The 27,227-nt window shown below is 42.6% G+C and overlaps 2 protein-coding genes across 3 annotated transcripts in view; one reads left to right on the forward strand and one right to left on the reverse strand.

Moving 5' to 3' along the window:
• Slc39a9 (solute carrier family 39 member 9) overlaps positions 1–11,280 on the reverse strand; it is a 41,430-nt gene extending 30,150 nt beyond the window's left edge. The window contains exon 1 of one of the 2 annotated variants that reach the window (XM_048415962.3): positions 10,411–11,280. In XM_048415962.3, coding sequence (XP_048271919.1) covers positions 10,411–10,506 — 96 coding nt within the window. In that variant the 5' untranslated portion in view covers positions 10,507–11,280. The remainder of the gene's footprint in view (positions 1–10,410) is intronic. The other variant, XM_048415959.3, reaches the window with a different exon arrangement.
• Positions 11,164–21,594, forward strand: Erh (ERH mRNA splicing and mitosis factor). The gene is made up of 5 exons (XM_048415963.3): positions 11,164–11,264; positions 11,479–11,653; positions 14,357–14,444; positions 18,476–18,596; positions 21,088–21,594. The coding sequence occupies exons 1-5, from the start codon at positions 11,164–11,166 to the stop codon at positions 21,188–21,190; spliced, it is 588 nt and encodes a 195-aa protein (XP_048271920.3). The 3' UTR covers positions 21,191–21,594.
• The last annotated feature ends 5,633 nt before the right edge of the window (positions 21,595–27,227 follow it).

Raw genomic sequence — 27,227 nt, forward strand, 5'->3', positions numbered from 1 at the left:
AGTATTCAAGCATAATTGAGGAGCTTTCGTTTTCTTTTCTCTTTCTTCTTTTTCCTTGTTTTCTTAAAGTCAGGGTCCTACTATGTAGCCCTGACTGGCCTGTAACTCCCTGTGTGGACCAGACTAAGCTGGAACTCACAAACTCCACCTGCCTTTGCCTATGTGTGAGACTAAAGGCTTCAACTACCACACCTGGTCTTTTCCTTCCTTCCTTCCTTCCTTCCTTCTTCCTTCCTTCCATCCTTTCTTTTCTTAGAGAGTGTTCCCACTATGTAGATCTGAATGGCTTTGAACTCAAATCTGCTTTGACAACCCATCCCACCTGGGATGACAGATATGTATCCCATACCTTGCTGAGGGTTCTGAAATTCCACCACAGAGTCTAAGTACCACACTCAGTACTATTCTTTGTTACCTAGAATTTCAAACCAAACCTTAGTGGATGTTAAATCTAATTATTCAAAAAGGCCTCATCTCTAAATTCTTCAATTATGGGGTTGGGGATATGGCTCAGAGTTTGGTAGATGAAAACCTGAGTTCAGCTCCTTGGCACCCATGTAAGAATCCTGGTTTGATGATGCATGTCTGTAACACCAGCACTTGGGAGCAGGGACAGGTGGATGAGGTGGGGGAGAGCCTCGATGGCCAGTTAGTCCAGTTGAAAAGGGCAAGCTCTGTGTTCTGTGAGAGACGCTATCCAAAAAATAAGGTGCAGAAGCACTAAGACAGACAGACAGAAAGACAGACAGACACACACACACACACACTTTTCAGTTAAAGGCTAGGTTAAGCCTGTCACCTACAGGAACATTCCGATAAAGTTTTTTTCTTCTTCCCTGTAAGAGGATATCACTTTTTGCACCACAATACTGAAGACTGATTAAATAGTGAAGATGTCAAGTTGGAAATCTTAGATCAAAATGGCAACTACTTCAGACTCCAACTGGGCAGGTGTTACAAGCTTCTGGGTCTTGCACATACACAACTGTTTACTGTGGAGTTTGAAGTCTTTCTACCCCAACTAAGACCACAGCAGGAGAGAAACTGGGAAGACAAGACATTAGTGGTGTTAAGATGCTCCTGGGTTGGTAAGTGGAAAGAACCCATTTAAACAGATCCTGTTCTCATGCCGGCTTTACAGTGCTCATAAGGGCAGTATCATCTAGTGGACAAACACTCTGACACGGGGAATCAAAATCTCTGCCCACCTAAGTGTGTGGCTTCTCCTGCCCAAGTTTACTTATTTGTAAAGCCTACATGAACAACATCTCTGGATCTTTATCCCAGGGATTAAATAAGACAGTGCATCCCAGTGCCTGGTACACAGGAAGAGTTCAAAAAGTGAACACTGGGGTAGAGGTGTATGCCCTTGTTCCCAGCATTCAGGAGGCAGATGTAGGTGGGTCTCTGTGAGTTCCAGCAGGTCAGCCATATATAATAAGAACCCTTTTTAAGAAAGAAAGAAAGAGAGAAAGAAAGAAAAAGGCTATTTCTACTATGCCAGCACATTTTAATTATGCATATCCACATAGCATCTTAGAGGAAATAAAATTTCCATAAAAATATTGAATCTGATTATATCCTAATTTTGTCTCATTCAAACTTAGTTTATGAGCCATAGAACATTACTACAAAACAATCTGCGGTTCAGATCTGAGGAAAGACATTTTACTGGCTGCTTTCCACATCAGGATAAATTTACTGAGGCAAAATTTAAAGTCTTAGAACTCAGAAATGAAATTCAAAAGAGGCTCAAAAGACTACATTCTCATAAGGAAATAAGAGAGTAAGACACCAAACAATGCAAAAAGTCCTAGAAATGCCACCTGGTCAAACCTACCTCCAAAGGACAAACTGACAGAGAAAATGCAAACTGAACAAACTCGTTCTTCAAACACATAGCCTTTCATTTGGTGATAAGTCAAAATACCCAGAGAATTACGAATTAATCACTTACTATAATCAGACACAAAGAAAACTTCAAAATGTGAAAGGGCAAAACAAAGCTTAAAACTAACATTTAAGCAAAGAAAGAGAAAGAAAGCTAAATGCCAAGAAGTCTCCCACAACACAGGGAGGCTGTAGGACAAAGTCTGGCCTCTCTGAGGGAAACACTACCCGTGGACACTAAGGCCAACCACAAGACTTCTGCAGCACAGACAACGCTGAACTGTTCCTGTGATTTGGAAGGAGGTGAATGGGGAACGGCTAATAAAAACTCAGAGACAGATCGTGGGGTTCAACCTGAAGAGGAGAAAAGCAAAGCAGCCAGTCACTAGAGAGTTCTTACAGCTAAGAAATCCCCAAACTGAAAAGTTGAAAAGCCCCCTCATTATTAGATGTTTCTCAGCTGGACAGTGGTGGTGCATGCCTTAAATTTCAGTATTCGGGGACAGGCAGGTGGATTTCTGTGACTTTGAGGCCTGCCTGGACTACAGAGCTAGTTCCAGGACAGTCAGGACTACACAAAGAAACCCTGTCTTGAGAAAAAAAAAAAAAAAGGTTTGCTCCCAAATAAAAAGTAAAGATTATAAATCAGGCTGGGAGTAGTGGCACACTCCTTTAATCCCACTCAGGAGGCAGAAGGGACCTCTGTGAATTTGAGGTCAGCCTGGTCTACACAGTGAGTTCCAGGACAGCCAGGGCTACAAAATGAGACCCTGTCTCTAATAATAACAAGAAGCAGTTGTTGTCAGAGAGGGTCAGGGAAATAGGAGGGGGAAAGTGCAGAGGGAGGATCAACTAAAACTAAGGATATATAAAAACGCCTTAGTAAACCTAATTAATGGCAAGCTAATAAAAAGAAATAGATAATGTAAATGGAAGTACCCTATAAGGATAAATAAAGTTGCTTCCAAAAATTGTGTTTTTAAATGAAAATTCCAGTTCCCGGGGTGGCTAGTTTTATATCAACTTGGCACAAGCTAGAGTCATCAGAGAGGAGGGAGCCTCAGCTGAGAAAATGTCTCCAATAAGGCTGAGCTGAAGGTAAGCCTGCAGGACATTTTCTTAATTGGTGATTGATGCGGAAGGGTCCAGTCCACTGTGAGTGGTGCTACCTCTGGACAGGTAGCCCTGGGTTCTATAAGAAAGCAGGCTGAGCAAGCCAGTAAAGCAGTACACTTTCACGGCCTCTGCATCAGTTCCTACCTCCAGATTCCTCCCTGCTTGAGTTCCTGCCCTGACTTCCTTTGATGACGAATGTGATATGGAAGCCAAATAAACACTTTCTTCTCCAAGTTGCTTTGGTCATGGTGTTTCATCACAGCAATAGCAACCCTAACTAAGGCAGGTGGGCTACCTCTCTACCAGTGGTTGGTCAAGAAGACCTCTGAAAACCCCCAAACAACAGAAACATTTGTCATGGCTGTTGGTTGCTCATCAGAACTACCTAAGATCCTGGTGCTAAAGACAGCATATACTTTGTTGCAGGACCAGATAAATTAAACTGGAACAGAGCTGAAAGCTTCTTTCTGTTAGCTAGTACACATCATGCCAGAGAATGCTATGCAGGTTGGTGGAGAATCATCACTGAAAGTCTCACTTGGTTGTTAACTGTGTGTGCGACACCACCAGTCACGCAAGAAGTGCCTGTTGGTGCAATACTGGCAAGAGAGTAATGGGAGTAATCCTTATCTGAGTTGGGATCTTCTCCACAGGTATGTCATAAATACTAGTGGGAAAGCTACTGGTACTGTTTGGCTAGATGCACATGATGTGCCCATTAGATTGCTGTCTAAATGATTACATTTATACCCATAGATTAGTGCTGCTGTTACCTTTGGTCAGAAAAGCTGCTTTTTAGCAGGGGTCAGTGGTAACTGCGAGACTCTTAACTCCAAGTGCTGAGAATAAGAAACTGTTGAGAAACCTGCCATTGATGGGGCTTTTATGTCACCCTCTCCAAATTTCAGGGAACACCATGGAAGAGAGGATAGAAAGAATTTAAGAGTATAGGATGGAATGGAGTGAGATACAAAGCTGCCATCAGAACATCACATCACCACTGTGCTCTTGATCTCAATGCATCTGTGATTACCAGCACAAAATTGGGTCTGTCAACATCCTATCATGGAAGGGAAAAAGGCTCATGAACCACCCTTTCCAAAGTCACCTCCTGCAGAACCTAGAAGCAGATAGCAGATATTGGCAGCTGGAGGAAAGCACATAAGGCACAGCCCAGCCCCTCCCTGTCTACCTAAAGTTAGTTAGTTAATGATCAGTCCGGGATGGCTTCAGATGTAAAGCTACTAGTAAGGAGTTTATGTACCTGTTATTAACCATTCATTCACCCAGGATCCTGTAAGCAACCCTAATGAAACTCACTGGGTCATCAAAAAAAAAAGAAATAAAGACATACAAGTCAAGGAGGGACTAGGTGGCAAGAAGAAGGGGGTCAGTGGGAAAAGAAGGGGAGCAGGGAAGGGCAATGAGAGTAGATATGATTTAAAAAAACACATGGGGGCTGGAGAGATGGCTCAGAGGTTAAGAGCATTGCCTGCTCTTCCAAAGGTCCTGAGTTCAATTCCCAGCAACCACATGATGGCTCACAATCATCTGTAATGAGATCTGGTGCCCTCTTCTGGCCTGCAGGCACACATGCAGACAGAATATTGTATACATAATAAATAAATAAATAAATTAATTAAAAAAATAAAAAAATAAAAAAACACATGTATGCATAAATACCCCGTAATGAACCCCACTGTCTAATTAACAAATGCTAATAAAAATAAAATTTAAAAATTATAAATCGGACTCCCTGCTCCTCCCTGTTCCAGAGACAGCTGTATCTTCTTATGCAGTGCCAGCCTCATTCCTGAGACATGGCAAATTAACAGATTTGGCCATATTGGGTGTCTGGTTACCAGGGCTGCCTTCACCCTGGCAAAATAGATATTGTTGCCATTAATGACCCCTTCATGAACTTCAACTATGTGGACTACATGTTCTAGTAAGACTTCACCCACAGCAAGTTCCATGGCACAATCAAAGCTGAGACAGGAAACTTGCCACAACGGGAAGACAATCTCCATCTTCTGGGAGGGAGATTCCCACCAACATCAAATGGGGTGATGCTGGTCCTGAGCATGTTGTAAAGTCTACTGGAGTCTTCACCACCAGGGAGAAGGGTGGGGCCCACTTGAAGCAGGGAGCCAAAAGTGTCATCATTTCTGTCCCTTTTGCTGATGTCTCCACGTTAGTGACGGGTGTGAGCCACAAGATGCATAACAACTTACTCAAGAAAGGTTGTCAGCAGTGCTTCCTGCACCAACTACTCAGCCCCTTGGCCAAGGTCATTCACATCAACTTTATCATTGTGGAGGGATTCATGATCACAGTTCATGACATCGCTGACATCCAAAAGACTTTGGATAACTCCCTGGGAAGCTATGGCATGATGGCTGTGGAACTGCCCAGAACATAACCCCTGCATCCACTTGCCAAGGTTGTGGCAAGGTCATTCTGGAGCTGAACGAGAAGCTCAGCGGCATTGTCTTCTGTGTTCCTATACCCAATATGTCCACTGTCGATCTGACATGCTGCCTGGAGAAAGTTTCCAAGTATGACAACATCAAGAAGGTAGTAAAGTAGGCAATGGAGGGTCCATTGAAGGACATTCTGAGCTACACTAAGGACCAGGATGTCTCCTGCGACTTTAACCTATACACCAACCCTTCCAGCCTTGATGTTGGACTGGCACTGCTCTCAATGCCAACTTTGTAAAGCTCATTTCCCAGGATAACAATGAGTATGGCTACGGGAACAGGGCAGTGGACCTAATGGTCTCCAAGGAGTGAGAAGCTCTGGACCACACACCCCAGCAAGAACATGAGAGGAAGAGAGGCCCTCAGAGGCTGAGGAATCCCTGTCCTTACTTAATTCCCAACATTGAGCATATCTCCTCACAATTTCCATCCCAGATCCCAAGAAGGTGAGAGGCTTAGGGAACCCTACTTTCTTGAATACCATCAAAAATAAAGTTCACTGCACTTCCCAAAAAATTATAAATCATATGAAGACTTTAAAAGGCTTTATACGTAGTACTGAAAAGACTTCCCCACATTTCAAATGTCCTTCCCATGTTCTAGGCCTAGGTTATGCTTATTCCATTTCATCCTTACAACAGTCTGTAAGACTGGCACAGATGAGATCTGAGTGCTGAACTGCTGCCTCAAGCAATGACACTGATTTGGATTTTTGTTGTTGTTTTGCTTTGGTTTTTCGAAACAGGGTTTCTCTGTGTAACAGTTCTGGCTGTCCTGGAACTCACTCTATAGACCAGGCTGGCCTCAAACTCACTGAGATCCACCTGCCTCTGCCTCCCAAGTACTGGGATTAAAGGTGTCCACCACCACCACCACCCAGCTTGTTGTTTTTGAGATTATAAGTACAACATTTCTTCCTTCCCTTTCTTCCCTACAAATCCTTCCATATACTCTTCTTGGTTCTCTTCAAATTCATGTCTTTATTCATTAATTGTCATTGCATATCTATATATGTGTGTATGTGTATACATATATATTCCTGAATATAACCTGCTCTCAATTCGTATAATCTCGCTTGTATATATGTCTTTAGGGCTGGCCATATGGTATTGAATAACCAATTGGTGTGCTCTTCTTTCTTGTTTTGGTTTTGAAACATGGTGTCTCTAAGTAGCTCAGGCTTGCTAGAACTCACTATGCAGCACAGGCTGGGCCTCAAACTTGTGATCTTCATGCCTTAGTCTCTGAGTGCTGGGATTACAGGCCTGTTCTGATGACACCAAGTGACTTAGTGTCTCCTCCCTCTGAGATTGGGAGTTAGTCACACTGAACTCTAAAATCATTGTTTGCCTACTATGGATTCACACTATCTCAGCAGATGAAAACTCAAACTGCTTTCAGTCAAAAAAAGTCCCCAAACTGAAAGTCTTTACAATCACAATATGATTACAATTACAGAAATAATTTTATGTCTGCTGACTCTACTAACAACACCTGTGGGATTGCATTGTCTACACCTTTTCTCCCCCACTTCATTTCATTTTTGCCAATGTACTGATCTGGACTGGACTAAAAATTTAAAACAAAAATAACCCTCAGGCAATCAACCTAAAATCCTACTCTGGTCATCTGTATCTACTTCATTCATCAAGCGTAAACTAGTAAAAGAGGTTTAACCTATTTCCGCAGCATTGTTACCAACGGCCAGCGAAAGCTGCTCCTTAGCAACTGAATATAAAGCACACAAGATGCCACACAGGCCCTCATTTATGGAAGGCGAACTGTGGCCTCTTTTACAAGTCTAGCTTTTCACTTCCTCATATGCTGAAAAATTAGCATCTTCATTACCATAGTTATATATAATTAATTTGACAATTTAAATTTTCCCCTTTGTTTCCTAAATCAAAAATTCATGAAGGTACAATCTCCAGGCCTAAGGGCAAAGGACGCCACACAAGCATGAAGAAAGGCAGTTTAGAGATGAGGAGGAAGTGAGGTGACATCAACGTCACACCCTTTTTAATGGTCAGTTGTAACAAGTGGATTCTGTTACAGCAATTTCACACCACTAATTTCTAACACTAATGCTGTAAGAATTACTGGTTCCATTGCTCATCTGGCTTTATTTCTGTTCTGAGAAATTCTTCAGACAGGCATGGAGGTGCACATCTTTAACCCCAGCTTTAGGGAGGCAGAGATAGGTGGATCTTTGTGAATTCGAGGCCAGTCTGGCCTACAGAGCGAGTTTCAGGACAGCCAGGGGTATACAGAGAAACCTTGTCTCAAAAAACAAACAGCCAGGCGGTGGTGGTGCACACCTTTAACCCTAGCATTCTAAAGGCAGAGGCAGGAAGATCTCTGAGCCAGTCTGGCCTACAAAGTGAGTTCCAGGACAGCCAGAGCCGCTACACAGAGAAACCCTGTCTCGAAAAACCAAAATAAATAAACAAAAATTTAAAAAACCAAGTTTGAAAAAAAGAAAACTCGCCAGGCGTGCTGGTACACTCCTTTAATCCCAAAACTAGGGAGGGAGGTGAGACAGGCGGATCTCTGTGAGTTCAAGGCCAGCCTGGTCTACAAAGTGAGTTCAGGAACAGCTAAGGCTGCTAAACAGAGAAATCCTGTCTTGCAAAACAAAAATAACAGAAAGAAAGCCAGACACCAAGCTAGAAATTGCTTATTTGAATTTTGCCCCAATTACCCAGCCTGGTGTTGCACACCTTTAGCCTTGAGAGGTAAAAGCAGGCAGATAGATCCCTGTGAGTCTGAGGCCAGCCAGGTCTACAGAGAGAGTTCCAGACCAGAGGTCTTGTCTCAAAACAACAACAACAAAAAACCTAAATAAATTTTACATCAATTAAATATTTAAATATAAAAACCAATCCAAGCCACACAAATGTCACCCTAATAATGCCAATCCAATTCTAACACATTTATAAGAAAATATAATGGGACTGGAGAGATGGCTCAGTGGTTAAGAGCACTGGGCTCTTCCAGAAGATCTGAGTTCAATTCCCAGCACCCACATGGTGAATAAATATTTTAAAAGAAAGAAAATATATTAGAAGAAAAACAGGAGGTTCAGAAAGCCTAGGCAGGAAAGTGACCCAAAGTGAGGCTTCATTGGTTGACAACTGTGTGACATGTCATCTGCTGTCCAGCTCTACCCAACTGCTACCTTGACAGAAGACAGGAAACAACAATAACAAATATTTAAATACGCTAATCTAACAGTAAGTCTGGGCTGGATCTATCCGTGACCTACGTAGTACATGTACTATGTACCTATGCCACGACAGTGGCTGAGAACGGCTCTGAGTCAGAGCAGCTCTCATTCCAAGACAGTTGATGAACTTTTCCAAGTCACACAGTCCTGTTTCCTTGTTTGTAGCTCAGTGAGTCTGCTGCGAGTTTTGTTTTATGACAGTGCTAGGTACCAAACCTAGGCCTTGTACATTCTAGGCAGACACTACTATCTGGCCAGACCCCAGCACTTTCAATGAGTCAAGTTAGGTTTTATATATATATAAAACTTTTTTTTTAAAGAGTGTTATCGTTAATGGTTGGACAGATGGCTCAGTGGGTAAAAGCACTGCCTGCTCTTTCAGAGGATCCAAGTTCAATTCCCAGCACTCACATAGTGGTTCACAACCCTTTGTAAGTCTAGTTCCAGAGGACCCCATGTCTTCCTCTGGCCTGTAATGGTACACAGACACACATGTAGGCAAAATATCCATACACATATCATTATATCCTAAAGGACACAGATGAAAAAGACAATGGAAAAGGAAGAGACAAGTCGGAGCACAGCGCTCCTCCTCCCTGGCTGAAGGCCGCTTATCCTTCCACTCACCACCTTTCCACCGCAGGCTTTCCACCAAAGCCGGTTCCCCCGACTCTCTTCAAGGCTACCTCACGCCCCATCTATACCCCATCTTCCTTTGAGGATATCAGTCCTTTTCAGGAACAGAACTCCGGCAAGGGCTTCTTTTAGTGCTGACCTCAAGGACAAAACCATGAAATTCTCTTGAATGGCGTACTTTTCTCCCTAAACCTTTGAGCACTGCGCACCTAGGGAACTCTTTGGTGACAATCTAAAGAATGGAGGTGCAGATCTTTCCTCCCCCTCAGCTAACCTCTCTAAGGGAAGACAACCTAACAAAGAACCAAAGCATCCAAACATAGTAGCCAAAAAGTTTATTTCTAAGCAAGCAGATTTGAAAATAGTCGCAGATTGTCCATTCCAATCCTTGGCTTTTTTGAAAGGAAATGATAATAACAACCTCCTTTAGTTGGGTTTTTTTCCCCTTACACTGGTTGTAGGCTGGCAACCTAAGCTTTCTTCAAAAAGCATTCACAACCTCTCAAGAAGCTATTATACTGATTTTGATTCACATGGACAATCAATCAATAGTCTCCATATGTTTTTATCTGGTACCTTGTTTCTTTGAAACCTCTGGCAACCACCAGAATGTAACTATGGTGCCTCTCTCTAGAAAAATGCACAGAGCCCCAATTTTATATATATAATTTTTTTTTCAGAGAAGTCAGAACACTCCTGCTTCTTCAGCGGGTTATCCACCACTCTCAGTTAAGATTTATAGAGCCCAGCAATCAGGAGGCAGGAGGATCTCTCAGTTCGAGGCCAACCTGGTCTACAAGAGCTAGTTCCAGGACAGGCACCAAAGAAAGCTACAGAGAAACCTTGTCCACAACTACACAGAGAAACCCTGTTTGGAAAAAAACAAAAACAGAAGAAACAAACGAAAGATTTATAGGGCTGAACGTGAACTTTGTTTCTACTATGAACTGTTACGTATCTTTTCCTTAAAGAGACCTTAGAGCTGAGAAACAGCTTCTCGGCAAATATCACTGACTAGCACCGTCCTAACACTTGGCAAAAAAACGGAGAATTTCTTACCTCTGAGAAATTAACAGCCAAAGGAATGATTCCAGCCACGTAGCATCCCACCAACATTGCCAAAGACAGCAGACTAATGGAGAGAAAATCATCCATTCTGCCCTCCTGTAGGTACTCTCTCCCACCAGGTTTCAAAATCCCTGCGGTCTGAAAGGGCGCTTAGGCTCTTTAAACGTGTGTTGTTTTTTTTTTTTCCAAGAAAACAAGGGAGTTTCTCACGTCTCTCAACCTTGCCACGAGCCGGTGTGTTCACGAAGCACGCTGCTCTCGAACGCACTAAGACGCCAACTCCTTTTTGCTGACACTAGCACCAGAGAAAACTTTGCGAAATCTTAGGCTCTTGGATGCCAGTCACCGGGATTCCGGTGGGTAACAACAGATGGGGAGACGGCGCGAAAGAGATCTCTTCAATCTTCGGAATGAGGGTGCCACAACGGCCCACTCCCCTAGGCAGTGTGTCTGGTAGCAGCAGGAAAAAGGTAAACCCCAAGTGTCTTCTTCCCAGTCGGCACCTGGTTCCCTAGGGTGGCCCCCGCAGGTGATCCGCCCCCAGGGAAGGGACCAGCCCACCAGTCCCAGCAAACTCCCTTCCAAGTCTAGAGTCGAGCAAGCTATCCTGCAAGTCTCTAACGGCGGGCCCCGAGGACTCAACAGCAAGGTCGATACAATGCTGTCTCTGCCTTACACCGGGTGCTGCCCATGGTACTTCCCTCAGCCAGGCCCTGACCCTGAGTCGCCAATACTACAGCTGCCATGGCCGCCAAGTGGCACCTCTTCATTACTCCCACTTCCGGATTGTCTGACCGCCCCCTCAGGCAGGGCACTTCCGGGTTACAACCGACCTATAAGCCGCGGTACTTATATTGCCGCCATTTTTTTAGAAAGGCTTTTTTAAAAAGAGACCGGTATCACCGTCATGTTCTTCATCACTTTAGCTACCTGGCTGCTAACTGAAGCACAGAAAGCAGCGTCCCGAAACAAACTACTGCCTCTAAAGCGGCAAAAATGTCTTACCCAGCTCAGCGCCCTTACCCAAGATGGCTGAAACGGCGTCAATATCCGCTCGAGAAACCGGAAATGTGTGAATCTCTGTGGTCCAAAAGGCTCCTTCGCGTCGCGCTTCAGGCCATTTCCGGCGGCTGCTCTCGCGGGATTGGCTGTTGGCGGCGTTGCGGCTGAGCTCGTGTGCGGCGGCGGCGGCGGTGGTGTTAGCGGCGGCTGCAGCAAAGCGTCTGACGAGATGGTGAGGCCTCAGCGCTTGCCGGGGATCCCCAACTTCGAGGGGCACCCCTGCTCCCGTACATCTTCCCGTCCCTCCTGTCTCCGCCCATCCCGCGCGAGCGGGCCGCTCCCCGCCCCCCACGCTCACGCTCGGGGGTCGACCTTTTCCCTTCCTGACGCCGGGACGCGGGGCCTGACTGTAGGCCCCGGACCTGGTCCGCCCTGCGGCTGCGCGCCCGCCGGCTGCTGGGTTCGAGGTGTGCGGTGGGCAGAGGGTGCACTGTTTGCGGATCGCTGCGGGGAAGAGGGAGGCGTGGGGTGCCCGTTCTTTCAGATGCACTCGCGAGCCGTGGGAACAATGGCCGGGGGGACGTGTGTCAGACCTTTGACTGAAACTGACAGATTCGTCGCCTTGCTGTTCGTCGCGTGTGGGGCGACGGGGGAGGGGTCGGATTTGCTTTGCCTCCTCAGCCGTCCCCGCAGTTTTTTGTTTTTTATTTTCTTTTAAGTATTTCCCATTTTTCAGTACCCTCAGTTGCCCCGGTTTGTCAGTTTTGTTCTTCCTTCAGTTTTCTTGAGAGGAGCCTGCAGAGACCCCAGGGTCCAGGCGCTATAGTCCAACAGGGATGGTAGTGAACTGTGGTTTTTACGGTCTGTAAAGGCTCTTGTTCTACTTGGTAAATTATGTCTGTGTTTGTGCGTGCGAGTACAGGTGCCCGCTGAGGCCGGAAGAGGGTGTGAGGTCCCCAGGATCTGGAGTTACAGCAAGCGGTTGTGAGTGGCGGATGTGGGTGCTGGGAACCAAACTCAGGTCCTCTGCGAGAGCAGCACGTGCTTAACTACTGAGCTATACCTTTAACCCTCTCGTTGTGGTTTTGCTTTTGTGGGGTGGGGGTGGGGTCTTAAGAGATTCTTTTTTTCTTTGTGTTGGTGCTTTGCCTGCATGTCTGTGTGCCACTTGCATGCAGTGCCTGCAGCGGACAAAAGAGGGTGTCCTGTCCTGGAGTTGGGGTGATTGTGAGCGGCCCTGTGGGTGCAGGGTATTGAAAAACTGGTACCCTGCAAGAGCAGCTGTGCTCTTAAACCTGAGCCATCTCTCTAGTACCCCAGCCTGCCTGGGAGACGCTCACGGGTTTTAGTTGGAGCTGGATTTTTGTGTGTGTTTGTGTACACACTTTTCAAACATTACTATTTCTGATTATTCCTTAAGTTGCCTTAAAATTTTAAAAATGTGGCAAAGAGTGAATAGCTTGTCTAGGATAAACCGTTACGAGAGTACAAATATAGTTCTCATAAGTCTATTTTTTGCTTCAAAAGTGACATAGTGAAAGTCACTAACTAACACTGTTCATATCAGTACAAGTGAAAATTAGTGTTTCCTTTGTTACCAGCTTAAGAGTTTTAGTCACAACAGCTCAAATCTTGCTGGGGTGGGGGAAATACAGTGTTTTCTTTGGTATATGAAATTTGAAAGTACTGTTTGTTTGTTGTGTGTTTTTTTTTAATCCAGAAAACATAGCTCTCAGGACATCTCAGTTCCAATTTGTTGACAGTTAAATTTTTGGATCATCTCACAACAGTTTGGGCATCCTAACATAAAAATAAACTGATTATATGGGGGTTGGGGAGTGGCTTAACCTAGCACTCAGGAGGCAAAGGCATCTTTGTGAGTTTGAAGACAGCTAGGGCTACCCTGTCTTGGAAAACCAAAAAAGAAAAAAGAAAGAAAACAATTATTTTTTAGCCAGAAACTAGTTTTGCAAGCAAAGAAAACATGAATAATTTAAGGATTGGACTTGCAGTGGAGTTGCATCAGGCATGGGAGACATTAGGTAAGGCCATATAATCCCAGTAGACCAGTGTGAGTCTGCGCTCCGCAGGATTCCTCACCTCAGGGACATTTGGAGACATTTTTGATTATTTATTACTTCTTTGAAAGGGTTGGTATTAGTGGCATCTAATGAGTCAAGGTAAAAGGTGCCACAGATTATCCTACAAGGCACAGGACAAACCCAAAGAATTCATTTCTGTCCCAAAATATGAGAAGTCAAACTATGAAACTGACCCCAATACCACCTCCCACCTCCAGTGAGCAGGAAAGGAACAGTTTCAGTGTTTTAGGGTGTAGTCACGTAGTTTGCAGTGTGGTAGGTGGTTTGGGTATGAGCTAGCTCCGTAAAGCAAGTCATCTACTAGGTTCAGTAGTTTAATGGGGGTTTGTTTTGTTTTAGGATAGTATTTACTAAATGCATTTTATATTACTAATTTATCTAACACCTTGATGTGAGAGTAATTTCTGAATAAAAGTATGCCTCCACTATTGTGTTCAAGTTGTCAAAAGACCTTAGGTTGACGCAGTGATTATGGTATCCCCTTCCCTTTGTCTGTCTGTCTGTCTGTCTCTCTCTCTCTCTCTCTCTCTCTCTCTCTCTCTCTCTCTCTCTCTCAGCATTAATAGAGCTGGAAACCAGTGGACAGGTTTTTGTGAGTACTTGCTGACAGGTATATTTGAAGTTGGAGAAATGACCCAGAGTAAGGTGCTGACTTAGGGGAGTTGTGAACCCAGCACTGATCACATACTTGGACAGAGGCATTCATATTGTGGGAAGAGCGACCTAATTAATTATGTTTTAATAACTAACATTCATGTCATATACAATGTCGTGATTATGACTTTCTGAAATGCATATTCGGATGTACATTGAAATTGTTTTTTTCCCTTCAGTCTCACACCATTTTGCTGGTACAGCCTACCAAGAGGCCAGAAGGCAGGACTTATGCAGACTATGAGTCTGTGAATGAGTGCATGGAAGGTGAGTGGACACAAAAGGTAAACTGATCGAGGGGGGAATCTTGATGTCACCGAACACACACACCATTCTCCTATGAGATAAATAGCATTTAAGAACTGCAAATGTTTTTCCCCCTAGAATTTTTTAATTACTATTTTAAACAGGGAAAAATCAATGTTTAGCATGGATCATTACAATATTTTATGACATGTGGGCATTTGACATGGAGCTCTTAACGTATTCTGGCTAAACTATAGCACTAGAGAGCTGTTTTGGCCTTCTCTGAAAATGCCTTATGAAACCTCATAACCTGCCTATTAAACTAATAAATGTTAAATGCTAGCTGGGTGTAGTGAGTGGCACACACCTTAATCCCAGCACTCAGGAGGCAAACACAGGCAGATCTGACTTAAGGCCAGCCTGGTCTACAGAGTGAGTTCCAGGATAACCAGGGCTGTTATATCGAGAAAGCCTATCTTGAAAAACAAAACAAACAAACAAACAAAAGCCAACAAAAGCCCATGAGAATGTTGGAAAATAAGTTAGCTAAGACAAAGCCAGGGTTCACAGAATCAGATCAGTGTGATTTATTGTGCATTTGCTAAATTTTCACTCCACCCAGGGAACAATTAGCTCTTAATGTTTCTTCACTGGGTAAACCATTAGCACACAGACTGGTTTACTGTTCTTTGCAGTGTGGATTTGTTTTTGTGCTTAATCATTACATCATGTTAACTGGTTGTGTTGTCCTACACTGTTTCTAGGAAGTTGTTCTTTGCCTCTTTCTATTAAAGGGTTATGTAGTTGCTTTCGTTTGGCTGCTCAACAAGTCCCTGAAACTGTTGATTATTCAGAACTGACTGGGTTAAGCTCCAAATCTAACAGTGATTAATAATGCCTATAAAAACAAAAGCTACTTATAATCAAAGGTAGCTTCAAAGTAGCTAGTGCAATACCCTTGGCACTGCCATCAAATTCTACTCTTAAAGATGAAATGGGGAGCCAGGAGGTGGTGGCACACACCTTAATTCTAGCACTTGGGAAACAGAGGCCTACCACTTTAACATAATGTCTCATGGTCTGGGTTGTGGACAGTGACCTTTCCTAGCCTTTGTTCTTAGTAAAGTCTAACTTTGTTTGTCTATTTATGACAGTTTTGATACCTACCCAGGCTAACCTAGAATGCAAGAATCTCCTACTTTGATCTCTTTTGAGTACTGGGATTATAGATATGTACCGCTGTGTCTGCCTCTGGTTTATTTTTAATTAGTATACTTTAATTGATGTATGGATTTAGAATGCAATCCTCCCCCATTAATATCTTACGTTGATGTGGTACAGTTGTTACAGTGGCTGAAAAAGTCTAAAAATGTTCAATACCTGTGGAATTTGTATTTCAGATCTTTTCAACCCATGGTTAATTAAATCCATGAATCCTGACACCTCACACACACACACCATGAACCCATTGTATCCGTTGCATATAAACTTCTTATACTGGTTTCTGCAGCATAGCAGTGTGAATTTCAGGTTCTTCTATGTTTTATAAATCCCATTTTCTTCTTTAAGTTAGAAATTGTAGTTTATGGGCTTGGGGTGTAGCTCATTTTACAGAGTGACTTGCCTAGCATATACACAGCCTGGATTTATTCCTTGGCACCACATAAACAGGTATAGGGGTGTGTACTTGTAATTCCAGCACTTGGGAAGTAAAGACAGAAAGATCAGAAGTTTAAGGTTTATCCTCAGCTATAGTGAGTTCAAGGCTAGGCTGGGCTACACATGACACTATTGAAAAGATGAGAAGTAGTGGTTTAGTTCCTACTTTGTTGTTTTTTTTTTAATTTTTTATGATTTATTTAACTGTATTTCATGTGAATCGGTGTGAAGATGTCAGATTCTCTGGAACTGGATTTTCACACAGTTGTGAACTGCCATGTGGTTGTTGGGAATTGAACCCGGGTCCTCTAGAAGAACAGTCAGAGTTCTTAATCACTGAGCCATCTCTCCAGCCCCCTAGTTCCCACTTTAGAAAGTTAAAAAACGAGCGCTGGTCATGACCATCATCATGTAATCCTAGCACTTAGGTGACTGAGGCAAGATGTGCACAAGTTTGAAGCCAGCCTGAGCTGGGTACTGGGTTGCTTTTTGATAAAACCCGGTGGAGGCGGGAGGTAATTGAGAGACTGTGGTTGGTGTGTAACTCAGTGGTAGAGCATTTTGGTTTTGGGGTTTTTTGTTTTGTTGTTTGTATAGAAATAGACTGATTGTCATGTAATGATCTTGTATGTTTCAGCCTTGATACCTCATTTATTAGTTCTAATAGTGTTTTTTTCTTGTCTTCTTGCTCTGGCTACAACCTGTAACAGAGTGCTGAGTAAATGTTGGTTCTTCCTAGTGGTAGCAGATAAGCATAGTCTGATCACTAAACATGGCAGTAGGGACAGGCCAGTAGTGCCTTATACACCTGAGCAGTGAATTTACCTTCCTGGGCTTCACTTCCTTATAATTTTATCAGTCATATGATTTGTGGGTGGGTGTGTTTTGTTGTTTTGTTTTTTGGGACAGTTTTCTCTGAAGCTTTGGAACCTGTCCTGAAACTAGCTCTTATAGACCAGGCAGGCTGGCCTCGAACTCACAGAGATCCACCTGCCTCTGCCTTCCAAGTGCTGGAATTAAAGGTGTGGCCACAAGTGCCTGGCTCAGTTATATGATTTTAATGTAGTATGCTAGTAGCAATTAAAAATGATGAGGGGTAGCTTAGTAAAGGAATAGGCACCAGTGAGTGTGAAAGCCCAAACCCGTGTAAACAAACCAACCCTGGCAGCATGTACTAATCCTAATGCTGAGGTGTAGAAACAAGTGAACCCTAGGGACTGGCTAGCCTAGCCTGAGTGAGCTGCAGGCGAGTGAAGAGACCTGTCTCACAAATGTCATTTCACCTCCATGTGTGCAAACACACAAACATGTAAAACTGAACGTAGCCTTTCTCTGAAATTTTTAAGAAGTTACTTTAGAGGTGCCTTAAGGGCTTGTGTATTACAGAATAGGGCATGTTGAATAGTTGGTGGTAGCAATGGACTGAAAAGGTTTATTCCCCCATTTATAGAATGCTTTACTGGTTGAAAATTAATAGGTAATGTGCTCTGTTGATAATTGTTAATATACTATATATATTTTTTTTTTTTTGGTTTTTTTCGAGACAGGGTTTCTCTGTGGCTTTGGAGCCTGTCCTGGAACTAGCTCTTGTAGACCAGGCTGGCCTCGAACTCACAAAGATCCTCCTGCCTCTGTCTCCCGAGTGCTGGGATTAAAGGCGTGTGCCACCACCGCCTGGCCTAATATACTATAATTATTGATTGGGGGTTTTGTTTCTGGTTTTTGGAGACAGTCTGGTGTATCATAAGGTGGCCTTAAACTCACTATGTAGCTGAGGCAGAGCTTGAACTTCTGATCCTTCTGCCTTAGCCCCTCAAGTGCTGGAATTACAGGTGTGCCTACCACACCTGGTTTTATGATCTCCTTATATTATTTACAAGGTTTCATTTGTGCCGATGTTCATGTGCATTATTTCAGATAATCTGTAGAACACTGGAAATGTATTTGTCGGGTAAGGTTTCTGGGTGGAATCATTTGTCCCCAGTTTTATGATAAAAGAGCTGGCTTTCTGGATTCCTAATGAATCCAGAGTCTAGAATCTTCAGTATCATATCAGGATAAGCTCCAACTTCATTGCTAGTTATTGTGACTTTTTCCACTGCACCAAAATTTGAAAGTAAAATAAGGAATTATGCTGTTTTTCTGCTCTATTAGAACGATTAGAAACCTGATAACAAGAACCACAATACAATATGGATGTAGTGGCACAAATCTTTAATTCCAGCACTTGGGATGCAGAGGCAGGAGGATCTCTGTGAGTTCCAGGCCAGCCTGGGCTATGTAGAAACCAGAAAGTCCCTGTGGGGGTAGGGGGAGAGCCTGGAAAGGGTCATTGCTAAGGTTTTTCTAAAATAGATACATTGACAATATAGCTCTTGTTCTCTCCCCTTTAGGTGTTTGTAAGATGTATGAAGAACATCTTAAAAGAATGAATCCCAACAGCCCCTCCATCACATACGATATCAGTCAATTGTTTGATTTTATTGATGATCTGGCAGATCTCAGCTGTCTTGTGTAAGTATTAGCAACCTTATCTTTTAATTTGTATTTTTCTACTTTTGTCTGTTTATATTGTTACTAGTTTTTCACTTACATATATGTCAAAAATTAAATTGACAATATAAAGCTAAAGGCATAGGAAACTGCCAGTTGATATTGTAGGGTGAAGATAGGCTAATTTAAAAAGCTCCACATTATCTGTGCCCTAAACCTAATTTTTTTTTTTTTCTGGAGTTTCTTGTCCTCTTAGGCTTTTCCCTAAAGCAACTGATTTCATATTAAAACCAAAATTCTTTTCTTGAACTTTATCTTTAGTCCTAAAGTTTATCTTTAGTAAACTTTTTTTTCAATTGGTATGAGGTTTTAGATTTTAGTATGCTTATTATGTTATATTTAAATTTTATTGAGTAGTACTAATTAAATATTGCACTGTAGTCTATACCTTGATGTAGACTAAATTGGCACTTAATTAGGATGTATGAACAGAGACCAATCCTAGAAAATGATTTACTCTTTAGAATATTCCTCATAAAGCAGCATTAGTAAACAACTGGCTATTTCTTTGCATTTGGTAAGGTAAGGCATGTTAGGCAGTGGTCTGTGTGCTTGTAATAAACCTTTGGCCTTATCATCCAGGAAAAAATGGGTGTTGCTTAGACAAAGCATTCCTTCTTTGAAGTTTATTTCCATTATTGGAAACTGGTCCTATATGTAGGGGTGCAAGCTTGTAATTCCTGAATCTGGAGGATGAGGCAGGAGGATGGAAAGTTTAAGGCTAGATAACTTAGTTAGATCCTGTTCAAGATAAAAGATAAGAGCAGACTGGGGTGTGTGTATCTCATCATAAACTGCTGCTTACTAGGCACAAAGCCCCATATCAGTCTAAATATTGTATCATATTAGGTACCATGAAAAAAAATAGCATGTAGATTTTTACATTAATGGTTAATAGGGTTCTGGTGCCAGGAATATTTAGCAGTGTGTGTGTGTAAAATGGTTGACAAGATTTATGATTTAAAGAAAACGAGAAGGAATATTGCTCGTCATCACTTAACTATTAAGTTGCTTCACTTTAAGCCTTGATTTGCTCACTTATTTTTATTTTTAAAAGATAATTATAGCTACTTGCAGGATTTTTTTTTTAAAAAGATTGAGTTAATTCAAATACTTAAAGTAATACCCTATGCTTGATAATGTCTTTAATTTTAATAAGAACTATCGATTGTCTAATTTTTTTATGTGTATGAGTGACTTGCTGAATGTATGTCTGTTTACTGCGTGCATTTCTGGTGCCCACAGAGGACAAAAGAGGTTGTCAAATGGACAACCATTTGTATGGTGTGTATGAGTCATCATGTGGGTGTTGGGAATTGAACCCCAGTCCTCTGGAGACCAGAAAGAGCCTTTAACCACTGACACATCTTTACATCCCTACTCCCATTTGGCTTTTTGTTTCTCGAGACAGGGTTTCTCTGTAGCCTTGGCTGTCCTGGAACTTGCTCTGTAAACCATACTGATCTTGAACTGATCACCTGCCTCTGCCTCCAAGCCCTGGGGTTCTGTACCACCACACCTGGTGCTTATCTGCCTTTTTATGCTACGGGTTTTTTGTTTTGTTTTTTTTGTTGTTGTTGTTGTTGAGTTTTAATTATTTTCTGTGTATGGTATTTTTGCCTGTGTGTGTTTGTATGCCGTGTGCATATAATACCTTTGGAATTCAAAGAATATTGAATTTCCGGGTATTGGAGTAACAACCTCGTGAGATGCCATGTGGATGTTAGGTATCAAACCCAGGTTCTGGGCTAAGCAACCAGTGCTTTTAACTGCTCACTAAGCTCTCTCTCCAGTGCTATACTGCAGCTCTAGTATGTATTCCTCACCAGATAGGGTTCAGTTTAAGGCCAACTGGAAAACTGCTCTGTTCAAGTCCCATAAAATTACCCTGACTGGCTGCATGCTCAGTGTCCTGTAGGCACTGAAAACCTTCATTGTCAATTGCAGCTGATGTTCCTGTCTCACCCTTCTCTTCTGAAAGATGTGTCCTTCTGAAATTTTCCTCTGTAGGCCTTTAGTTTTTATTTTAAAAGGCAAGTCTTAAACTATAAGTTCCTTAAACCTTAGCAGAAAGTCGTTGTTAAAGTAATATTCTTTTAGAGAGTTCTTAGTTGATTCAAAACAAATCTAGCAGATCTAAAGCTTGTACTAGTGTTTAGCTTTTGTTTTTTAATCACTAAAGGAACTTTGAAAATAGAAACTATGTGGGAGAGAGAACACATGGGTTTTGGTCAGTAGGTGTGTAACTGAGTGCTTAGGAGCTCTGAAACTTGACTTCTTTTACCATCATAAGATTATACTAGGTGATGCAGATTTTGATTAAAACCACAGCATTGTCCACTTTGAAATCACCTTATGTGTGAAAGTGTGCGTATTAAAGCCACTTGAGGGGAGTTATAATGTGGGCGTTAACTGACCACGGTGACTTTGCATGTTTCTTTCTGTTCCTCAGTTACCGAGCTGATACACAGACGTACCAGCCTTATAACAAAGACTGGATCAAAGAGAAGATCTACGTGCTCCTTCGTCGACAGGCCCAACAAGCTGGGAAGTAGTTGAGTCGGAAGCATCAGGGGCTGGGGGTGGGCTTGAAACAGGTGCATACAGCGTGCTGTAGTGAACATTTTGTATGATAGTAATCCTGTTTTCATTTTGTTACGCTAGAGCCAAGATTGAATGTATGACATGGAACATGAATGATCTTTTCATTCAGAAAACCACCATTATTGCCCCTTTACTCTTTTTCTTTTTTTTTTACTTAAACATTTTTATGATAATTCAGAGAGAAAATGTTCTTTGCCATTTAAGGTTGGTTCCAGTCCTTGAAACTGTTGGTATCTGCTTTATTAGCAGCGAGTGCACTAACCCCTTGTGGGGGGTGGGGTGGTGACAAGCTTAGTTATGTCCTCTGGGAAAGTCTTAGTGAAAATAAAGAAATGTTCTGTAGTTGTATTTCTCATTGAGTGTTTTGTTTTTTGTTTTTGTCTCTAAGCATTGAATTGTCTGGAAAAGCCTTAGCAGTTTTAAAATCAGTAGGTAACTACACAAAGAACTTGAAAGTTTGTGTATTTGGACCCATTTTGCTGTGATTTACTTAATATGAAGCTAATAAGCTTTTACCTCAATTTTCCAGCAATCGATAAATCATTCTCAGTTGTAGTGACAATATTTGTATCTACTGTGGGTGCAAACATAAGGTGCTTCTAGACTCAGAAGTGGGAATATATCCCTTGACAAATTGGAAATAGTACAAATGCATTTAGTATTCCAACCTGTGGAACATTACAACTGCAAACAGTACACTGGACTCAGTGCCTTCCTCCCCCGATGACTGTGGCTCAATGCAGCTCTCTTCCCGGCATTGCTACAGAGCATTAGACCTGAGAGCACTAGCTTGCGGAAAGAATTCAGAGCACAAAATGTTCCTCTTTCACAACATCTTAAGTTGGGAACCCTCTCCAAGAGTCTCTGGGAAGTCAGTCTGCAACAGGAAATACTAACTATCCACTCTTCCATGGAAGATTTAGGGTGAGGAGAGTATCACAGAAAAAGTACAAAGCTGTCTTGGTTGGAGTACAGTGGTTCTGTTATGACTTGAACACACCACACTGTTCTCATCATTGAGACATGCACACTCCTAATTCTATTACTTCCCCAGTGGTCAGCGTCTTCACACACCATGAGGTTAATAGTTTACAGGGAGGCTCATGGTCGGCCTACTGTTCCTTTTTCCCTGCTCCTCTCCCTACATTAGACCCTTAACTCTATGTTTTATGCAAAATAAAATTCAGAAATTGATGGCCATCTATTGCAGTACTGCAGATGAACTTGAGGCCTTCACACATTGAAGTCACGCTCTCTTACCACTGTGCCTATCCCTTCTTGATCTTAATGGAAATATCACTCTACCATAGACTTGACTAGGGTACCTGACAGAATTCTAGTCGTGATATTCACCAGGAATTAGCCTGACTTTTAAATCTCAAAAGATGTAGCTGCAGTGGTCACATCAGGTGGCCATTTTTTCACAGTATCTGTCCTGCTGACAGTTGTTCTCTCATGGTCTTGGCTTTGTTTAAGGTGTAACAGATAGGAAGTGTACTGATGTACACTTCATAAAATGTAGTGTATGATGTTGAACGTGGAAGAAAATGTTTCAGCCAGTGTCATACATGAGAGGTCAAAGTGGCCTCTCAGGGTGCTGGTAAGATGGCTCAGCAGATAAGGGTGTTTGTCATACAAACCTAGCTTGATCTCAGTAATCTGAATAAAATTGGAAGGAGCAAACTGATTCCATACAGCTATCTTCAGACTTTCCAATTGAAAATAAAAATTTTTAAATGTAAAGTATAATTTTTTAAAGCAGCGTTTTAAAGTGAGATATGTAATAAAACTTACTGGTTTGACCCAGCTATTACCACTGCCCAGTGTTGGCAAAGATAGTTAGAGTCATTGACTTTTCTCCATAAGTAAAACAGTTTTGATTTCTACTGCCTAAGACTAGGACTTGAAGAAAAAGTACTAATCTGCCTTGTGCTATATACCTGAAGGTTTCTAAACTGTTTATTGATCATGGCTGTCAATGTCTTCCAACACCTGATCAGGGAGATTTCAGCTACCTCATTTCTTTTCCAGTTCTTTGGTCTAAAAGACTTCAGCACAGGCCAGTGAAGTGGCTCAGCAGCTGGTAAAGGTGCTTGCTGCCAAGCCTGACAACCTGGGTTCAATCCCCAGGATCTACATGGTGGAGGGAGAAAACTGACACCCAAAAGTTCTCTGATCTCTACGTGCACACTTGTATACCCACACAGATAATAATAAAATTGGAGGGGGGAGTGTTCCAGCAAGTCGCAATAGCCGTGTCTGAGTTGCAGTGTTGGGTAGGAGTGGTGGTGAGCCATTTTATGTGCCGCAGGGATGGACAGTTTTATACTTGTTACAAAACAGACCAGACTGAGTTGGGAGAAAGGGCAAGGTGGTTCATTATCACATCGGCTTACATGAAGGTGAGCTGTAGTATTTGTACCTTGTAGTATTTGATGAAATGAGTCAGTTATGGGTGCTGTCTACTGAACACTGCTCTGTAGGAAACCCTTAGGGATGAATGTTTTTACACCAGCTTGATGAGACTGGCATTAGCACTTAGGCCAACATTCTGCTGCTTAGAAACCAGGGTTAGTCTCATCATCCCTGTAACACATTAAGAAGGTTTTTGGTTTTTTGCTTTTTGATGTTCATTTTAAATATTTTGTTGATTTGGTTTTGGTATTTTGGCTTTTTGTTTTTTCCTGTATCAGGGTCTTCCTCTGCTGTCTATCTGATCTGGCATTTGATACGCGTCTTATTCTAGGATCCTTAGTATCTGCAATCCTGCTTCAGCCACCAAGTGCTAGGATTACAGGCATATGCAAGCGTGCTTGCATTTATTTCTATAAAAGATGAAAAAATAGAACCAGGCTGTTTGAGTGATTTGCTCAGATTGCATAGCAGTAGACTTTGCTAGATGGAAAAGACAAGATTTTAACCTCAGATCAGAGCTGGAGACCACAAAATGAATAGCTGTAAATTACATAATGCATCTAGCTGCTGTCACGGGCCTGATCAGACCCAAGTACATAGATTCACAAGACACATCACAGTACTGACTTACTCATAAGCAACAGCATACTGACTGAGCTGTGTTAGGGTTACCATTGCTGTGATGAAACACCATGACCAAAAGTAACTTGTGGAGGAAAGGTTTTATTTGGTTTATATATCCTGAATCACAGTCCTTTGACGAAAGCCAAAGCAGGAACTCAATCCAACAGGAACTGATGCAGAGACCAAGGAAGAGTGATATGTACTGGCTTGCTCAGCCTGCTTTCTTAGAGCACCCAGAACCACCTGTCCAGGGGTGGCACCTCCTGCAATGGACAGGGTGCTCCCATATCAATAATCAAGAAAATGGCGCTACAGGCTTGCCTACAGCCAGATCTTATGGAGGAGGCACTTTCTCAACTGAGGTTTCCTCCTTAGCTAACTCTAGCATGTCTTGAGTTGACAGGAGTGGGCAGCACATCAGCCCGACAAGTGTTTCTCTTCTGTGTGGTGGTTCATCCATCTTCCCAAGCATTATCCTCTGCACAAAGATAGAGCTCATGTACAAGAGATGACTTGTGTAAGAGCCATCTGGTTTAGATACCTCATGCACAAGTGTCACCTCTCATAGCTGTCTATGAGAGGTGTCTTAGACCAAGGTGTGCCCAGGCATGAGAGTCACTACTGTGAGAAATTGTTGTGTGATGTTTTATTCTTTTGGCTTTTTTGGGGGCCCACCACCTAGCTCCCAGTTAAACACATGGAGATTTGTTTTTACTTATAAATGGCGGCTTGACTGGTTTCTAGCCAGCTTTTCTTAAATTAACCCGTCTGCCTTTTGCCCCAGGACTTTTTCTTCTGTATATCTTACTTTCACTCTTACTCTGTGACTGGCTGTGTAGCTGGGTGGCTGTCAGGGTCTAGGACCAGGCCAGACCTAAACCATTTCTCATGCTAGAGTGGAGGTGTGAGAATTAAAACAATTTACATGACTATGTGGGAAGGCAGTTTTCAGTGATCTTTCAAGAAGTCCTGAACTCACCTCCTGAAAAATCACTCATGTTTATTCTCCAAACAGTGTTTATATCAAAACGTAAACTGAGGGGGAAGTTCATTAGCATTCTGTTTCCTAGGTAGCAGGGAGAATGAGACTGAAAAACACCCCTTCCCTAAGCAGCCTCCTAAATTACAATAGGAGGAGCAGAATATATCCTGACTCTTGGGATGGCGTCAGGTTGTCTCACTATCAGAACCATATAGAAGGTAATCACCTATATGAAAGGTGCAAATTGTGCCTTGCCAGGTCGCTCAAAATTCTGACTGCCATCCAGTGTAGGAATATGGCCTGTATAATCCAGCCTCTACAGGTGGCTGGCTCTTAGCTTTCTCCTCTCCTTGCTCTCTCATTGCTCCTCCTCTTCTTGTTTCTCCTATTTATCCTCTGTCTGCCAGCCCTGCCTGTCCTTGTTCCTGCCTCGATATTGGCTGTTCAGCTCTTTATTAGGGCCATCAGTTGTTTTAGACAGGCAAAGAATCACAGCTTCATGGAATTAAACAAATGCAACATAAACAAAAGCAACACACCTTAAAATAATATTTTGCAAGAAATAGCTGTTCTCCTTCCTTGAGTCTGTAATTTCCCCCGTTTAGGTATAATTTGCCTGTTGAGGGTCATTATTTACATAAGAGGCAATCTTGTAGCAAATTATTACATCCTCTCAAGAATAAAGCTGAAAGCCAACCCACAGTCAAGTTTGTAGAGCAGAAGTTGTGTCAACCCCTAATCTGCAGACACTTGAGAAATTTAAGATGGAGGGTACATCTAGCCAGCTCCACAAAGGAAGCCCCTCTCTCTAAGTCTGAGGGATTTGTTTCTGAGACATTCTAACTGTTGCCAAACCTGGCCTCAAACTTCTGGGCTCAAGTGGTCCTTTTCCTCTCTCTCTTGAGCAGCTGGAGTCACAGACTGGCTCAAGGGCAGCTTAAACAGGACGTGGAAGGACGGCAGGAAGATAGGACAGGCAGTGGGGGGATGTGGCCTTGAATAGGAAGCCACCATGCTTGGAGTAAAGCAACCATATAACATAGATCAAAGTCAAGAAAGCTATGGCCACAGTGCCTCAGAAATCAAGTTAAGACTTAGGCTGCAGATAGTCTTAAAAGATTTTTCAGTCATAACCTGTCAGATCTTTGCATGAGAAGGATTAAACACTCTGCTTTGTAGACTGGACCAGAAAGCCAGAGAATATAAAATCTTCGAAGTCAATCCAGGAAGTTTCCAGTGAGGCAGGTAAGATGAGAAATTACCAAAAAGGCTTTTAATTTGCATTTCAGGAGTTCTCAGCAGTGCACTGTACAAGACAAATAGCACATTTGCAGGTAGAGTACAGGAGCATGGTGTGTGATAAATGATATATCTGGGCCTAATGTCTGGAAGTGGAGGATGAGGACCTCCCCACATGAGGCCAGGGAGGACTTCTTAGTAGTACCATCTTAGAACGATTCTCCCCCCTACACACACTCTTTCTTTCTCTCTCTCATGCATGCACGCACATGCACACACACACACCTTCCCAGTCAGGAAGGACTTTATCCTCAACTACGATCCTGGTCCTTTTGCTTTTGTCAGGGATTTTTATCCTAGCAACAGGAAAAGTAACTCATACAACAAAGTTCACTGAAAACTTAAGAGTGGTGATATGGTAATTTGAAAGGAAGTCTGTGTGTGTGTGTGTGTACATACACGCGTGTGTGACTCATGATAGTGCACATCTATGTGTTTGCATGAGGACAGCCTTGGGTGTCATACATTCCTCAGGTAATTTGAGACAAGCTCCCCGCTGGCCTAGAACCAGCCAAATAGGCTAGACTGCCTAACCAGAGGCTAGGAGATGGGTCCCAGGGTCCATTTGTCTGTGCTTTTCTAAAGTTGGAAGTTACAGATGGCTTTTTGTTTTTTCCTTTTGAGACAGGGGTTTCTCTGTGTAACATCCCTGACTGTCCTGGAACTAG

This window comes from Myodes glareolus, chromosome 11 (assembly GCF_982192425.1).
Source record: "Myodes glareolus chromosome 11, mMyoGla1.1, whole genome shotgun sequence".
Classification (NCBI taxonomy): Eukaryota; Metazoa; Chordata; class Mammalia; order Rodentia; family Cricetidae; genus Myodes; species Myodes glareolus.

What these genes read in the sequence shown, in the direction of transcription:
- Erh (XM_048415963.3), top strand. Translation starts at nt 11,164, where the DNA reads ATGGCCGCCAAGTGGCACCTCTTCATTACTCCCACTTCCGGATTGTCT. An exon ending in GCAAAGCGTCTGACGAGATG is followed by an intron (nt 11,654 to 14,356) that starts GTGAGGCCTCAG and finishes TTTTCCCTTCAG; the next exon opens with TCTCACACCATTTTGCTGGT. An exon ending in GCAGATCTCAGCTGTCTTGT is followed by an intron (nt 18,597 to 21,087) that starts GTAAGTATTAGC and finishes TCTGTTCCTCAG; the next exon opens with TTACCGAGCTGATACACAGA.